At 34.3% G+C, this 17,477-nt stretch overlaps 2 protein-coding genes across 4 annotated transcripts in view; one reads left to right on the forward strand and one right to left on the reverse strand.

Moving 5' to 3' along the window:
* The window catches only part of LOC132121916 (tumor necrosis factor receptor superfamily member 13B-like), a 3,875-nt gene extending 2,529 nt beyond the window's left edge, over positions 1–1,346 (forward strand). The window contains exons 4-5 of one of the 2 annotated variants that reach the window (XM_059531652.1): positions 1–216; positions 1,125–1,295. The exon at positions 1–216 is cut by the window's left edge and continues 39 nt beyond it. In XM_059531652.1, coding sequence (XP_059387635.1) covers positions 1–216; positions 1,125–1,162 — 254 coding nt within the window. In that variant the 3' untranslated portion in view covers positions 1,163–1,295. Of the gene's footprint in view, positions 217–1,124 lie in introns of both variants that reach the window. The other variant, XM_059531651.1, reaches the window with a different exon arrangement.
* Positions 1,347–2,980: 1,634 nt separating this feature from the next.
* LOC132121917 (ubiquitin carboxyl-terminal hydrolase 22-like) overlaps positions 2,981–17,477 on the reverse strand; it is a 33,799-nt gene continuing 19,302 nt past the window's right edge. The window contains exons 5-13 of one of the 2 annotated variants that reach the window (XM_059531655.1): positions 16,617–16,783; positions 13,851–13,998; positions 11,073–11,175; positions 9,245–9,403; positions 9,044–9,170; positions 7,658–7,749; positions 6,078–6,140; positions 5,848–5,997; positions 2,981–3,839 (exon numbers count right to left, since the gene is read on the reverse strand). In XM_059531655.1, the coding sequence (XP_059387638.1) occupies positions 3,797–3,839; positions 5,848–5,997; positions 6,078–6,140; positions 7,658–7,749; positions 9,044–9,170; positions 9,245–9,403; positions 11,073–11,175; positions 13,851–13,998; positions 16,617–16,783 (1,052 nt within the window). In that variant the 3' untranslated portion in view covers positions 2,981–3,796. Of the gene's footprint in view, positions 3,840–5,847; positions 5,998–6,077; positions 6,141–7,657; positions 7,750–9,043; positions 9,171–9,244; positions 9,404–11,072; positions 11,179–13,850; positions 13,999–16,616; positions 16,784–17,477 lie in introns of both variants that reach the window. The other variant, XM_059531653.1, reaches the window with a different exon arrangement.

Raw genomic sequence — 17,477 nt, forward strand, 5'->3', positions numbered from 1 at the left:
GCGGCTCTGCAGTGCAGCTGGTCCCCGGCAGAGGGCGCTCGGTGCCCGGATCAGCGCTGTACTCGGAGGCGCTGCTCTACTCGCTGCTAGGCCTCTGCATCATAGTGCTGATGTTCACGCTGACCGCTGCTTTCCTGCTGCTGCTCAAGAGAGCCAAACACCAGCAGCTGGACACCAAGAAACAGCAGCCCAACAAACACGGACAGTCCTCCGAAGGTGATTCATACTCAGCTGCACTATGAAGGACCGCAAAATATATTCTCCAAAAATGTTGAATTTTTTTTTTTTTAAACTTTTGTTTCATCTATAATTATCTATTATGCCAGTTTTAATTCATATATATATATATATATATATATATATATATATATATATATATATATATATATATATATATATATAGTGCTTTCAAATTATTAATTGCATCCAAAATAAAAGTTTTTGTTTACATAATTTATGTGTGTGTACTGTGTATATTTATTATGTATATATAAATACACAACCATGCATGTATGTATTTAAGAGAAAAAAAAATTATATATTAAATATATTTATATATAATATAAATTCTAAGAATAGAAATGTTTACATGTAAATATTTTCAATATATATACTGTATGTTTTCCTATATAGTAAATATAAACTGTACACACACATATATTATGTAAACAAAAACTTATTTTGGATGTGATTAATTGTTTTACATGTATATATATATATATATATACACATACATGAAAAAATGTTTTGACAAAATAGAGTCAATAACAAATAAATTAATTCAAGGTCATATTGTTAATTTTTGTCATAACATTATTTTTACACTTAAATATTTATAATATTTAATACTTCTACATACTTAAACCATCGACCATGCTTTTGGTGTAACTTAGAAATCTAACCTAAATGTAACAATTTTTTTGTGCATATATAATTATTATTAATATTAGTGTTTTTCTATTCTTTGCATAATACAAATATTTATGGACAGTAGCCTACTTCTGTACACTACATTAATCTAAATATCACTTGTCGTAGGCCTATATTAAATGAACAACGGACAGTAAATGAAGATTGTGCTGATAGTTTTTCTGTGCTCTCTGTGTTGTGAGCGCGTGGTTCAGCTGGTGACTGTGTTGTTGGTGTGCTGCAGATTCTCTGATGGCTCGTGTGGATGAAGTGTCTCAGGAGCGTCCGAGGGCCACAGAGACCTGCGTCTACTGCTTCTCTGAGCACACAGACCTGCTCCAGACACACAGCGATAAGAGCCGAGCGCTCCGGATCATCTGCTCCCCGACACACACCAGCATCTCAACATAGACCTCTCACACACACACACACACACGGCTCTCCTCAACGATTCCTATGGAAAAACAACCTCAGCTTAGTTTGAATAAATGCTGTATTTATGCACACTTTGAAGGCCTCTCACTCATTCAATTTTAATAAAAATAATTATTTTGTGTGTGTGTATGTCTGTGTATATATAATTTTAGGTATTTACACATACACATATAATTAAATACATATAAAAAATGAATAAAACTACATATTGGTACAATAGGAAATGATTAACTATAAAGGTATGGTAAGATTTGAAATCTGCTGCTGCTTCCCTCTCCTGTAAAATAAAGGCAAAAAGCCAGTAAATAAGACTTTTTCACAATAACTGACTTCTCTGATTGGTGGAACTCACTTGAGAACTGAAGAGGAATACACACTCATCTATAACCAAGTATTTCAGCTTCTAAACATGACTTTGTGGTTATAGAAACGCATTTCATAATTTAACAACACTGGACTAAAACGCATCTTGAAAGGTTCTCAAAAAAAAAACTTTTCAATGAAGAAAAATACGATTTATCTTTCAGAAGTTTAAGACGAGACACTACAGGTAAATAATATATATACTACCATATTATATTCATATATATATGTGTGTGTGATGACAAACAGTATTTAAGTTTCTCAGCTCATCAAGTGTGTTTATTTGATTAGAGAAAAAAAAACATTAATAAACATTATAAGCTCCAAAGTTTGGGGTCAGTACGTTTTTTTTTTTTTTTTTTTAAAGAAATTAATACTTTTATTCAGCAAGGATGTCTTATTGATAAAAAATGATCAAAGTAAAGATTTACATTGTTAAAAGATTTGTTTAAAAAAATGTATTCATCAAAAAAAAAGTATTGTAGATTTCAAAAAATTATAAAAATAATTTGCAGCATAATGGTTTTAGCTCTGATAATAAATCATCATATGTTCATGATTTCTGAAGATCGTGTGACACTGAAGACTGGAGGAATGATGCTGAAAATACAGCGGAGCATCACAGAAATACATTAGTTTAAATAGTGTATTAAAGTAAACCTTATTTTGTTTAAAAATAATATTTTTCTGCATTTTTGATCACATAAATGCAGCCTTGATGAGCATAAAAAAATAATTCATACCAATACTAAACTTTTGAATGCCAGTGTGTTAATATATATATATATATATATATATGCATACATTTCCAGAACAGAAAGCCAGATTGATTTTGTTTATATATAAAAAGTTGTATATAGTATTTTAAATTCTTTTTATCACACCATAAATCAGACAATACTGTTAACAGACAAAGAAAATTACATTTTTTCACCACGTTTTTAGGAATGAAATGTTGTATGAGAGCAGGTGAGTTTTATATAAACACAGCCCTCAGTGAAACCTTTAGAAGAATGATGCAAGTGCTGCTGAAATCTTCAGGATGCAAATATAATAACCCGAATAAAGAAACGCTAAAATGTCTTTTTTAGATTATTTTCACCTCGCTCTTCTGCAAGAAGACATATTATGGAAGCAAAACACTCCAAAATCTGGATGAAAAGCAATGGTTTAGCCTCTAGTGTCTCCGATTACATTATCTGATATCAGAAATAAAGATGGCATATAAAACGAAGGCTCAAACAGGTTGAGAAACAATCACACGACACACTGCTTTTTCTTCACCATTTTTTTTTTTACATACATTACATACATACATACTATACATAGATACATAATTAACATTTATAAAATCCTTCCCAAAGTCTTTTAGCATCCAGTTTAAACAGCATGCCAAGTTTGAGTACTGATTCAGTACACACACACACACACACACACACACGTGGCTGAGGATAACACTGCTGAATCAAGCATCACACTAAAGGAAAACGTCTTCATTCACAATGCATCTGAAACCAAACCAAAGACTAAAGACACAAACACCTTCTTTCCATTCACTCCGAAGCACATGAAGAGAGAAGAGATGAGGGACAGCACACGGAAACACAAAGCAATGACTTATAAAAATAGATTTATATAGAGATCTGCGTGTGCGAGTGAGAACGAGGGCGCCGAACGAATGGAAAAAACAAACCAAATCAAAAGTGCTGGACGAAGACAGGATTTGAAACTCAAGCGACAGACGAGGATACAGGATTAACTCTTTAAGTGGAGAACACCATTCTGTTGCCTTCAGCACATGGAGAATGCAAGGAATATTTCCCCTCATACACTTGGTGGAAAGTGATGGAGGAGGATGAGAAAGCGTGAGTGAGAGTGAGATGCCAGCGCTGAGACGTCAGTCTGGGTCTGTAGTGAGGCCCCTCCCCTTCCTGTCAAGTATGCTCCGCCTCCGGCTGCTCAGTGCTGATTGGTTTAGCTGGGTCTTTTGTTTTTAACTCTATGTTGTGATTTAGTTGAGAGAGAAGCTGCGTCTGTGTGTGAGGACGCTCTTCTTCACAGCTTCGACTCGGACGCTCCTGCATCGCCGTTATTCATATTCAAGGAACTGCTTATGATAAAATAACAAGTACCTGCAAAACAGGAGAAGGCATCTGTTTAGAATAGACAACTATTTTACAAACGAGAGGTATTTTAATATCTTTGACTTTTTTATAATTAATAATTATTGCCTTAATTTAATTTCAGTTACTATATGGTTATATACAGTCATGATTATAGATTTTATACACTTTTATCATCAAAGTATTTTTATAAATGTGACCCTGGAGCACAAAACCAGTCTTAAGTGTTGATTTTTTTTTAAAATTGAGATGTATACATTAATGTCTGGTTTGTTTAAAATAATGAAACTAAAAATGTAACTATTTAAAAATCTGGAATCTGAGGGAGCAAAAAAAAAAAACTAAATATTGAGAAAATGATCTTTAAAGTTGTTCAAATCAATTCTTAGCAATGCATATTACTAATAAAAAATTAAGTTTTGATGTATTTACAGTAGGACAAAATATCTTCATGGAACATGATCTTTACTTAATATCCTAATGATTTTTAGCATAAAGAAAAATTAAATATATATATATATATATACACATATATAGAGTAATAGTACACAGTACTTTATAATTTTAAAATTTCTACACATTTCTTATTTAATAACAATAATAATAATGCTATTATTATTATTATTATTATTAGATTAAATTAGAAATGGATAGAAAAATTAATTTACTAATGTGTAAAACAACAATAGTAAAATTAACACCATAGTACTAGCAGTAATAATAATAATAATAATAATAATAATAATAATGTGTTTTTAAAGAAATTTGTGAAAAGTGATATCTGGCAACAAAATTTTTTGATCTATTCTATATTTATCACATAATATTAATTTGTATTTATTTGATAATTTTTATTTTTTATTTATTATATAAAAACAGCAACAACAACAGCAACTGTATTGTTGTTATTATCATCATCATCATCATCAGTACTATTATAATAACTATTGTTATATTTATTAAGAAACAAAAATATAAATTATTTCCTTGTGTGCAAAACAAAAAAGTACTGCACTATTGTATAAATACAGTACTACTACTGTAAACAATAATAATGAAGTGTGTATTCATAAATCATGTGTGTGTGTGTCTGTGTGCGCTGTGTGTGTGCGTGTGTGTGTCTGTGGTCTGTGTGTGTGTGCGTGCTCTGTGTGTGCGTGGTCTGTGTGTGTGTGCGCGCGCTCTGTGTGTGCGTGCGTGTCTGTGTGTGCGTGTGCGCGCTCTGTGTGTGTGTGCGTGCTCTGTGTGTGTGTGTGTGTGTGTCTCTGTGTGTGTGTGTGTGCGCGCTCTGTGTGTGTGTGTCTGTGTGTGTGTGCGTGCTCTGTGTGTGTGTGTCTGTGTGTGTGTGTGTGCACGCTCTGTATGTGTGTGTGTGTGCGCGCTGTGTGTGTGCGCGGTCTGTGTGTGTGTGTGTGCACGCTCTGTGTATGTGTGTGTGCGTGGTCTGTGTGTGTGTGCGCGCGCGTGTGTGTCTGTGAGTGTGTGTGTGTGCGCGCTCTGTGTGTGTGTGTGTCTGTGCGTGTGTGTGTGTGTGTGCGCGCTCTGTGTGTGTGTGTGTGTGTGCGTGTGTGTGTGGCTGTGCGTGTGTGTGTGGTCTGTGTGTGTGTGTGCGCGCTCTGTGTGTGTGTGTGCGTGTGTGTGTCTGTGCATGTGTGTCTGTGGTCTGTGTGTGTGTCTGTGCGTGTGTGTCTGTGGTCTGTGTCTGTGTGTGTGTGTCTGTGGTCTGTGTGTGTGTGTGCGCGCTCTGTGTGTGTGTGTGTGTGTGTGTGCGTGTGTGTGTGTCTGTGCGTGTGTGTGTGGTCTGTGTGTGTGTGTGCGCGCTCTGTGTGTGTGTGTGCGTGTGTGTGTCTGTGGTCTGTGTGTGTGTCTGTGCGTGTGTGTCTGTGGTCTGTGTGTGTGTGTGCGCGCTCTGTGTGTGTGTGTGTGTGTGTGTGTGCGTGTGTGTGCGGTCTGTGTGTGTGTGCGCGGTCTGTGTGTGTGTGCGCGGTCTGTGTGTGTGTGTGTGCGAGAGACTGACCCCTCACTGTCCAGGACATCTTTAATGCTGGCTTTAGTGATAATGGCATCATCACACTTAAACCACTGGTCCTTGTGCTGGCGGATGAAGGTGGTGTAGTGACCGCTCTCCAGCGTGCCCTGATGATTGACCACCGCGAACAGAGAATACCTGCAGCAGTGGACACAGAGACGCGTCACATGACCAGCCGTCACATCGGAGCTCACTGAACGCAGCAGACGCTCACTCACTTGTTCTCGTTGTTCAGAGAGTCGACGGGCTGCTGGTACTGACCGTTCATCCGGCTCTCTTTACTGAGACACAAACAGCACAACATCACACTTGATGACTTCTCACCTTTATAGTGACCTAAATTATCGTTTATGTTGAATTTAATTACAAAACTTGGTGAAATGTTTTGTGTCAGTACTTTTTTAACATTTCCAGCACATTTTAACAATAGTGTGATAATACTGATAACTAGTGCTGCAAAACGATTAATCGCAATTAATCGATTCAAAATAAAAGTTTGTTTACATACTATGTGTGTATGTAATGTGTGTATATATATATATATATATATATATATATATATATATATATATATCTCCACACCCATTCATGTGCATATTAAGGAAAAATGTGTTCTTTTTATACGTAAAATATTTATACTTGTATATAATATAAATTATACACAAGGGTTTACATAAAATACACACAATATATATGAAAAAAAATATGTGTCTGTATTTATACATAATAGAGATAGAGCGCGCACACACACACACAGTATGTAAACAAAGTTAGTATGCAAACTTTTATTTTGTATTGATTAATCACGATTAATCATTTTGAAGCCCTAGTTATCAATGTTATCACACAAATGTGCAGGAAATGTTCAAAAAGAAGTGACACAAAAAATTTCAACAAACAATAAATAAAATGACTGGTAATATTATCATTTTAGTGTTTATGCAAACAATGATGTCTGGATTTGAAATGACAACTAGGGCTGTGCAATTAACTCCGTTTCGATTTCGATCTCCGACGATTATAAAAAAAAAACAATAATCGAGATCAAACGATTATTGCGATTTAAAAGAGCGAAAGAGAACTTGTATGGAAATGTAAAGTCATCTTTTAGCACCTAAACGGTCAAATACATGATAAAAAATGTGTCCAAATTCAGCGATTAGTGATTCTTCATGTAAATCCTCATCGGTTATGTAATAAATGAATGTAAACAGATGAGAATGAAAACACGTGTAACAGTAAACTGGATCCATGCAGCTCTTAAAGTGACAGCAGCCTAATATTCCTTCTGTGGACTGTGCACTTAATATAAATCAAACAAAGTGAAGACTATGCTGTTTTATTTTACAGTTGATTATTCAATTTCTATAGTAGGCTGCTAACTTAATACTTTAGCATCAAAATAAATGTTGGTTATATGGCCCACTAATAACGGTGTTAAATAATCGTGATTATGATTTGTTTTTGTCATAATAGAGCAGCCCTACTGAAACAGTTTATCTAATGTCATGCATCAAATGTTCAAATTAAGCTTTAAAAAAAAAAGACAGAACCTTCAGAAGTACATTATTCATATCATTAATTCATCTTTCTGGTGTTTTTGCACAAAAATAAACTACTCTGAGACGGTTACTGAAAACTCTACATTATGCTGGACAGTATTCATTTGTCCCAAGTCGTTGAAATAATCAAATATGATTTTAATGATAATAAAAATAGGAAAGCGTAATCTGATCACAATTTATTGTCAAACCGGTAATGGTTCCATCCCTACAGTAAACACACTGAAGACTCGGACCTGGAGGCCATGAAGGGCGTCATGTCCAGCTCTAGAGGAAAGGACACATATGTGGTGATCTTCCGCCGGAGCTTCGCCGAATGCTCGAACCGCTGGACAGAAGAAACCCGAGAATCAAACACAGCGAACCGTGCGAGTGTAGAAACACAGAAACAGAAGGAAGCACACAAAAACATTCAGATCTTAGCCACACTCGACAGATGCACCAGTATAAAAACACTGACTGATGAGAACTACCTGGTAATTATGATAATATTACAACCAGTATATGTATAATAATTAATATTCTCATAATAATAATAATAATATTTAAGATGCAATACCAGATCAGCAGCAATGGGCTTTATTCAGGGCAAATCTCTGCTATAACTATTATTATTAAAAATCAAACAAGGTATGTCTATTAAAATTGACGTTGCATACTCCTCTGGGTAAAACAATTAATAATAATAAAATATATGTTTTTACAGTAGTAGCAGCAATGATAATACAAATAACAATAATAATAATAACAACCTAAAACAAAATTGTGAAAAGTCTGCCATCAATTATTTTGCTTTAAATAGTACACAGTAGTACAGAATTTTAATACTTGTAAAAACGTAATATTTAATAATAATAATAATAATACCAACATTAAATAATTAATATTTAACTATAAATAAATGTATAGAAATATAAATGTTTTATACTAATGTGTATAAAAGAAATATAATAAGCCATCAATACAATAATAATATTAAAATCATTAATAACAACAATAAAAATAATCTAAATTAATTAATGAAAAGTAAAATCTGGTATCAATGACACTTACAGAGTAATTTTGTTTTAAATACTACACATTAGTACAGAATTTTTATATTTCTTAACAATCCTCATTTAATACTTAATAAAAAATAAAAAATATTTTTGGCAACATTTCATAATATAAAATGATAATTAAATGATGTATATACATTTTAAAATTCCATACGAATGTGAATAAAACAAACAAACAACAACATTAAAGTAATAATTAGTGTATAATTGATTTTACACAGTATTACAGAATTGTGATATTTCTATACATGTATAATTTATCAATTAATATTATCGTTAATAATAGTATTTATAATATTTACCATTATCATCATCATCATAAACTCTTATTACAATTGTGAAAATAATATTAACAGTGAATTCTGAAGTTAAAATGATGTACAGTATTAAAACAAACATGCACAATTATAAATGCATATGATATTGCTCAGTATGTGAAAATTATCATCAACATTATCAGATACAATTAATTTAACGATCAATAATAACTGATATGTCATGTATCCCTACTTCAAAGTGGCTCATATACAATGCTCTGTAGGTAATGCATGCATGCACGCTCACTTTGAGATGGAAACACGCCACGATGGGAAGCCTCTTCATCGTCAGCTGCTTGGTGGACTCCTGGTAACTATGGCAACCGCTGCATTTGATCTTGGCGCTGCTTCCCAAGTGTTCGGGTCGAGTGAACCTGCGATGCAGAAGTGTGAGTCAGAGGCGATGGCAGACACGGCTGTCTGTGCTGGGGCTCAGGTGCGTCTGTACCTGCGTAAGCAGTCTGTGAGCGTGGTGGCTCCGCTCGGGTGACTGTCTCCGTTCATCACACTGCCATCACTGCCCGGGCTGAGCGGCCAGAACGGGGTGGAGGACCCCGGCAGATCCAGACTGATGTCCCAGAACGGGTCTATCGTTGTGGAAACCCCACTGCGGACGAGAAAACACCACATGAGACCCCGGACCACAAAACCAGTCATAAGGGTCCATTTTTTACAATTGAGATGTATGCATCGTCTGAAAGCTGAATAAATCATCTCTCCATTGATGCATGGTTCAATACGTGTCTGAGATACAACTATTTGGAAATCTGGAAAAAAAAATAAAAAAATCACAATATTGAGAAAACCATCTTTAAAGTTGTTCAAATCAAGTTCTTAGCAATGCATATTACTAATCAAAAATTACGTTTTAGGTAGGAGATTTTCAAAATATCTTCATGGAACATGATCTTTACTTAATATCCTAATGATTTTTGGCATAAAATAGAAATTGATCATTTTGACCCCATATTATGTATTGTTGTAAACACAAATCAAGCAAACAAAGTTATATTACATTAACAGATGATTCAACTTTCTCTGGCAAAATTATAATAAACTCTTTAAGTGAGTTCACTTCATAAGAGTTTTATACATAAAATAAAAGCTGGAGAGTCCAATAGAATATGTTTGATAGAAAAGGGGAAAACACTGCAAAGTATCGTTTTGTGCTCACAAATAATCAGCAAAAAGAGCAGCGTTTCTGTCTGCTTGTCAGTCTTGTACTGCACAGTCTTAAAAAAAAAAAACATTTATTTTTGGTGGAAGTCATTAAAACTCGACTTGCTAGAAGCAGCAGCATCTTAAGTAATTGGGACGCAGCAGGAACTGAATGGGCGGAGCGCCATGCCTCTGTTAAACACAGGGTGGCGCTGAGGAGCATCAGTGACCTGTGAACTTCACACAGGATCTGAACACTCCAGAGGACGGTCAGAGATCAAACTGGGTTACATATAGAGCACAGGATACAGACACCGGCTCTGTTCCAAAACCTAGTGAGCTGCCTATGTAGGGAGCATTTTAAGGCAACACAGATTGTAGGAAGGATAATTATGCTGCCTACTAGGACACCACATGTGGACCTCGATATTTAGTGGCGATTGTATTACTCATTTATTCAATACCAAAAATACTGATTCAAAATTAAAATAAATATTACATCAAATATATATTTTTTTACTAGTATCCATTTTCTATTATTAAATATTTCAGCCAATATTTTCTGTGAAAAAAGTACTGATAAAAATTCCAATAAATTACAGGTTTAATATTGAAATACTGTGTAAAATACATATATTTTTTGTATTATATTTGTATGCAAAAAACTACTGATAAAAAAATTCTAAAACATAAAATGTAACATTCAAATATAGCACAAAAATATGTAATTTTCTAATTAAATAGTTTCCCGATATTTTTTGTGCAAAAGGTACACAGAAAAAAATAAATTGTAATAAATCAAATATTTTAATTTTGTGTAAAATAATTATATAATAAATACTTGTAGTGCAAAAAAAAAAATCGCTGTTAAATATTCAAATGAATTAAAAACTGTGTAAAATTATTTAAAATATTTTTCTTATATTTGTGTGTGAAAAATGCACAAATAAAATGTGAATGACAATTTTCACTTTTTGGGTGTACTGTCCCTTTAAAAAAAAAAACTATTCACAAAAAAACTAGCAGAAGAACACATCAACACATTCAATTCAATGCATCCATTTAAGCGAGAACAGATGCATGAAGGATTGATTCGTCTGTGCTGTGTCGGCTCTTACTTGCAGACTTGGCAGGTGACGTCAGACTGCAGGCCTCCCGTGAAGATTTGGTCAATGATGCAGCTGCAGTGGTTTGGGTTGTTGGCTTTTTTCCCATTGTCATCTCCTTAGTGGACATTGAAGCAGCATATGATCACACACACAGAGAGAGAGAGAGAGAAGGTCTGATTAGAAAGCAGCACTCGGTTTGCAGCAGAAACACCCCTCCCTTCACTTCCACACTGCAGGAGGAAGAAGGAGATCCGTCTCTTCCTTTACGGAGCGTCTGATTCTCTTGCTCTCGGACCCTGACTTCACTGCGTCAGGACATGCGCAGCTTCACGAATGCAGTTATGCCTTAAGATTCAAGATATTGGTGCAAAAGAAAAGGCCTTTTATTATACAAAATCAATATCAAACAAGCAGGGAAAGCGGTTTTTGACCTGAATATCATGAGTTTAAATGCGATTTTATACAACGGTTTAGTAAGAAGTTGATATTGTGTTATATTTTCAACGCGTTATTATGTGTTTTTGTTCAATTTTGCAAAGAATGTATTACCATTAAGGCCACAGCAGAATTGTGGCGCGTCCGAGAAACACAGCCGTGTTTAGTTTCTGAACGAATCTGCGTTTTGAACGAATCGAGTGAATCAATGACTCAAAAGACTCATTCATAAAAAGAGTCGTTTACTTCATTCCTGAATGAATCAGTTGTTTCAATGAATCGACTGATGACATTTACCGCAACCTGCTGGCAGACTTAGTTTCTTATTTAGATAATAATTTAATTAATTAATAATAACAATAAAAACATTAGAGGGATAGTTCGCCAAAAAAACTAACAAATCTGTCATTCTTTACTCACTCTCATGTCATTTCAAACCTTTCTTTTTAAAGGAACGTATTTTATTAAGCTGTTCTGGTTATTAATTGACTTTCAATGTGTGAAGAAAAACAATACTGAGATGTTTCTCAAATTATCTTTTATATTCCACAGGCCGTTGTAGCCTAAATGTTTATGTGTAATGCATTCTTTGTTGAATCAAATAAAATATTTGTAAAGCTACAATTTGTAATGTCTACTTGATATTTTCCCATTTAATAAAAATATCTTGTGGGTATTTTCAGTCAAATTAATTTTGTCATTAACTGAAATATCATGTAATTAATTAGATAAAAAAAAATTGAATCAACTGACAGCCCTATACACACACACACACACACACACACACACACACATTAGAAAACTTTTACTATCAAAACTTTGTTTGTTTAAGCATCAGATCAACCAAACACCGTCCCCACCAATGGCGTTATTCTGGGGCGGGGCTTTGTGTTTGTTCAGCCAATGGCAGATGATGTGGCTGAGAATCCACACACTTCATCTTCAACAGCTCAATCTCAAACGCTTCCTGTCTCCATTAACACGCATCACACATCCCTCCTTCATTATCTCTCCTGCTCCGTGTCACACATCTCATCTCTAAACTAGCCAGGTGGAACTAATGTGATTAACTAGCCAATGCTGCGTTTCACTCATTTGGGAAAGACTACATTTGCAGCTTCCTACTGGATAAAGTGCAACCGATCTTGAAGACGGCCTTCCAACTCTGAAACCTGGCAAAAAAACACTATTCACAGAGATTTGTGCACACAAACATGGTGAATAAATGACAAAATGAAGACCAAACTCAAAACGAATTGCAGTTTTCAGAAACGGTTGTGTAAAACACGGTAAATAATGGATCTTATAACTTCTAATAAAAAATTAAATAAAAACATGCATTGCAGTTTAATTGCTAAATGATGTGTAATAAAGTTGGACTGAGTTATTAAGTAGAAAAGCCCAGATTTGACTCTAAAAGGAACGCATTCATTTAGTATCATTTCTGAATTGTTATTTTTATCCTTTATTATTTCACATTGTTTACTCTTATGTCTAAATATTTTTTATTCATTATTAGGATCTATTGTTCTTCACAATTTTTCTTTGTAATTTTATTAGTAAGTGTATTTTTATCTATTTATTTTAGGATTTAGAATGTATTATTTATATATGCTGAAAATTATTTTAACAACCAAAAAAATACAAATTAATAAATAAAAAATGCATACACATATATATAATAAAAATATCTTAAGTACTGTTGAGATATCAAACAGGAAAAACCCACATCCAAATATGAATGGGAATTATTATTTGTATATTATTATTATTTTATTAATTTACTTTGAATCATTTACTCTTATCCAAGTTTTATTAAATTAAATACTTATTTTTTTAAATGTATTTATTCTGCATTTACTGTTTTTATTAGTAACTTATTTATAAATTATTATTATTATTTTTCTTAAAAACAACAAAATCAATTATTAATATGCAATATAATATACAATCAAGTAATGGTGAAATATCAAGTAGGAAAATCCCATATCAGTCTCACCTAAACGCAATAATGCTATTTATTTTAATTTTTTTTTCCAATTATTATGATTTTATTGTTTACTCATCACCTTTTTCTATTTATATATGATTATTATTTATAAAATATGACTATTACTGTTTGCCACAATTTTTATAAGCAATTTATTATTTATACATTATTGTTATTATTAATATTAATCATAACATAAAAATGTAGTTAATATACCGTTTGGTTACTACATACTCTAAATGTTGTGCAATCAAGTAATGCTGAAATCTCAAGTAAGTTCAACTCTGAACGAAGTGGTTGAACCCAGCTGTCCACTGATTGGCTGCTCCTCTGAAACGGGGGCGTCTGATTGGCTGCAGTACCTTTGCAGTGTCTGTGGAGCACATCCAGAGCAGCGATGAGGAACTCGTGAGCGTCCTGCTGCTCGTAGCCGGCAAGATGTCGAGCGTGAGTCCAGACCAGGTGCAGCAGCCGGAAGGGAATGTGAGGAGAGCGGTGCCCCGAGTAGAACTACAGGACAGACAAAGAGAGAAAGAGAGCGCTTTCCTTTAGATTTATTAAGTGGATAGTTCCGCTCCTGGATTCTGATTGGCTGAGCCGCGTTTGAATCTGTTGTAAATAACACTACAAACACACACCTTTGTTTTCTTCTCGGTGTTGCTCGGCAACCACTTTGTTGGAAGCACAACTGTTTCTGAGGAACTACATTGTTTGGTGAAAGAATACGGTGTTTATTAATATCTTTACAATTTATCTGCTGTTTTGTTGTGTGAAACCTACTATATACATGGAATAACAATTTTATGAATGCAATAAGCCCCATGAAGCCATGGTTAACAATGGATTTATAACAGCTAAGGTGGTTTTATAAAATAAAACAACGGTCTTAGTTGTTATAAATACATTGTAAACCACAGATTCTTGGGGCTTATTGCTTTATTAACATCATGTGCTGCTCAATATACAGCATCAAATTAAATTAATAAAGTTTGGTTCTAGGCCAGAAATACAAACCATCTATAATGCTTACAAGAAAACATCTTAAAACATAAATCTAAGTAATTAGCATGAGCCACGTATAAAAACGTCTGTAATTATTACTGTGTTCACACCGAGTGCGTCAAAAATCCCTCTGGACGCTCTGCTCACGACGCTGCAGAAAGATTCGGGAGCGCTCTGACGTAGATCGAATGCTTATCTTGTATTTAAAGTGGCTACAGAGCAAACAAGCTTGTTGATCTCTTGCAGACTAACCACAAGGAGGTAACGTTATAAGTTAACCTCATTAAATATTGTTGTGGACGAAGTATTAAGAGCCTTTACCTAATAATGTGCGTACGTGTATTTGCTTGAAACCCTTTTTAAACAATCATGGAGTGTTTGTAATAACTTGTGTTATGTAATAAAGTGTAGTGTTGTCACGGTACCAAAATTTCAGTATTCGGTAACGATACCAGTGAAAATCCACGGTTCTCGGTACCAATTTCAGTACCAAAGCAAAACACAAAAATATGCTAATTACACAAAAAAATTACTTTTTAGCACTAAAAATAAAACCAATGCCATTCTTTATACTTATTTGCAATCGTGTTTAAAGTTTTTCTACAAGTTATATAATTATGAAAAACAGTAAACAAGTTTCACCCAAATTTAATTTGTCTTTTTAATTTATGAAATTTAAACATTTTATTTTTGGTAAATAAAGGGGATTTGCTATTAAAATGAAAACATGGAAGAAATATTGTGATTTATTTCTTTAAAAAATAAAGTTTTATAATTTCTTTCAACAGTAGTAGCAGTATCACATACATTTTACTAAATAATGTAATATTTCTAGCACAATGCCTTTATGTAAAAATTTACTTTTAGGCCTAATGAATGCATATTTGTCATTTTAACTGAACTTAAGACTGGTGGTGATGCTTAAGATATTTTTGGTCATTGATGGTTTCTGTAAAAAAAATAGTAATAGATCATATTAATTATTATTAAAAGATAATACTGCTACTAATTCTGCTATCATACTAATGTATATACAATGCACTATGAATTGATGAGCTGCTGGGTTCATGAATATTAATCACGTTGTCTGCGTTCGTTCAAACTGATTTGCTGAAATCAAAACAGGGACGGTAAGAGATCAGCGCCAGCCAATGAAATTGCCATTTGCGCATTAGCTCCGCCCACTACCGGAGAAACCGTTATGTCTTCTGCTTGTTTGAAAATGAATATGAATAATTCTAAATGAACTCCATTATTTTTACAGGAGAAGACAACAAAGAATAGTTTACATATAGCGTGTCGATTCAGCGTGGTAAGACTCTCGCTCTCGCTCTCTTTTGCATGTGTGAGAAACTGAAAAGATCGCTTGATGGAGAGAGAATTCTGAAGCTCAGATTCTGAAATTAATGCAAGCGTCATGCGCTTCAGTCTATGTAGTAAACAAACCCGCACGTCTCTGCCATTCATTAATTCACACAGAGACGCGCAGAACACGGATTCATATTTCAAACAACTTTTGCGGCTTAACATTTACAGATACTGGTCCATATGGAGGTTTGATTTGATTAATTTATGCTAACTTTGACAAATTCCATGACTGTCCATATTAAAATGTAAGTTTCATTTTCATTACTGGATTTTGAGATTCCGGGTTTGAACGGGACCTTGGTACTACTGGTACTTAAAGAAACCTGGTACCGCCACATTTAATTTTTTTTAGTACCGACTTGGTACCGAACTATCGGGTCTTTTGACAACACTAATAAAGTGTGTGTGTGAGAGAGTGAGAGTGAGAGTGCGTGCGTGTCTGTGTGTGTGTGCGTGCGTGTGTGTGTATCTGTGTGTGTGCGCACACGTGTGTGTGTGTGTGTCTGTGTGTGTGCGCACGCGTGTGTGTGTGTGTCGGTGTGTGTGCGCGCGTGTGTGTGTGTGTGCACGCGCGTGTGTGTGTGTGTGTCTGTGTGTGTGCGTGCGTGTGTGTGCGCGTGTATGTGTGTGTGTGTCTGTGTGTGTGTGTATATATAGTGTGTGTGTGTGTGTGTGTGTGTGTGTGTGTGTGTGTGTGTGTGTGTGTCTGTGTGTGTGTCTGTGTGTGTGTGAGCGTGTGTGTGTGTGTGAGCGCTCACCTCCTGAAAGAGCTGAGACATTTCACACACCAGGCAGGAGCTGGACTGCATCTCACACTTGTGTCTGTCGGACAGGAAGAAGTCCCTCAGCAGTGGAGTGTGTGTGAGCGCCTGAACGATGCAGTTCATAAAGCACGTGTTCCCAAGATTTATCAAACCCCTCAGTCCTGAAGAAAACATGGAGAGAGTTAGAAATGAGGATGAACATGAAGAAATGTTGTGGCTGAGTATTCACAATAAAAGACTCATCACCAATGTATTGGTTTTAAAATCAAATATCCTTTCACATTTTAAACGGTTTTAAAATTCTAAACTTTTACGCTTTTCCTTTCAGCTTAACCCCTTAACTGCCACTCACATTTTTGAACATAGACTTTATAGTGCACGATCCAAACTTAAATTTTTTTCATGAATTTTTTTAATTCATGACTGAAAACATTTTGTAACATGATATTGATGTACCATTTACATGGTAATGCAATGTCTGATTTTAAAATCGGTTATAAAGGATGAATTTTGAGATTTTAAGTTTTCAGTTGATATATAATTTCTGATGATTTCTAAAATGTGATAGAGAAAAAGGCAACGAAGAAGTCTTTTTTTTTTTACTCCTGAACTCCTGTTATAATCTAGATTTTTGAGGGTGCACTCTTATCATAAATTAATCTATTACTTTTCCTAAATAATATTTAAACAAAAAACATTAGTAAAATATATATTTGGGAGTCTTAGACCTTTCTAACGATATATAGTTTGTCAAGATTAGATTAGATTTAATTGTAATATAGTGAAGTAAATGTAGGCATAATTAAAAAATAATAATTAAAAAAGTAAAAACAGTAAAAAGAGAATTAAAAATAC

Source organism: Carassius carassius, chromosome 40 (genome assembly GCF_963082965.1).
Source record: "Carassius carassius chromosome 40, fCarCar2.1, whole genome shotgun sequence".
Taxonomy (NCBI): domain Eukaryota; kingdom Metazoa; phylum Chordata; class Actinopteri; order Cypriniformes; family Cyprinidae; genus Carassius; species Carassius carassius.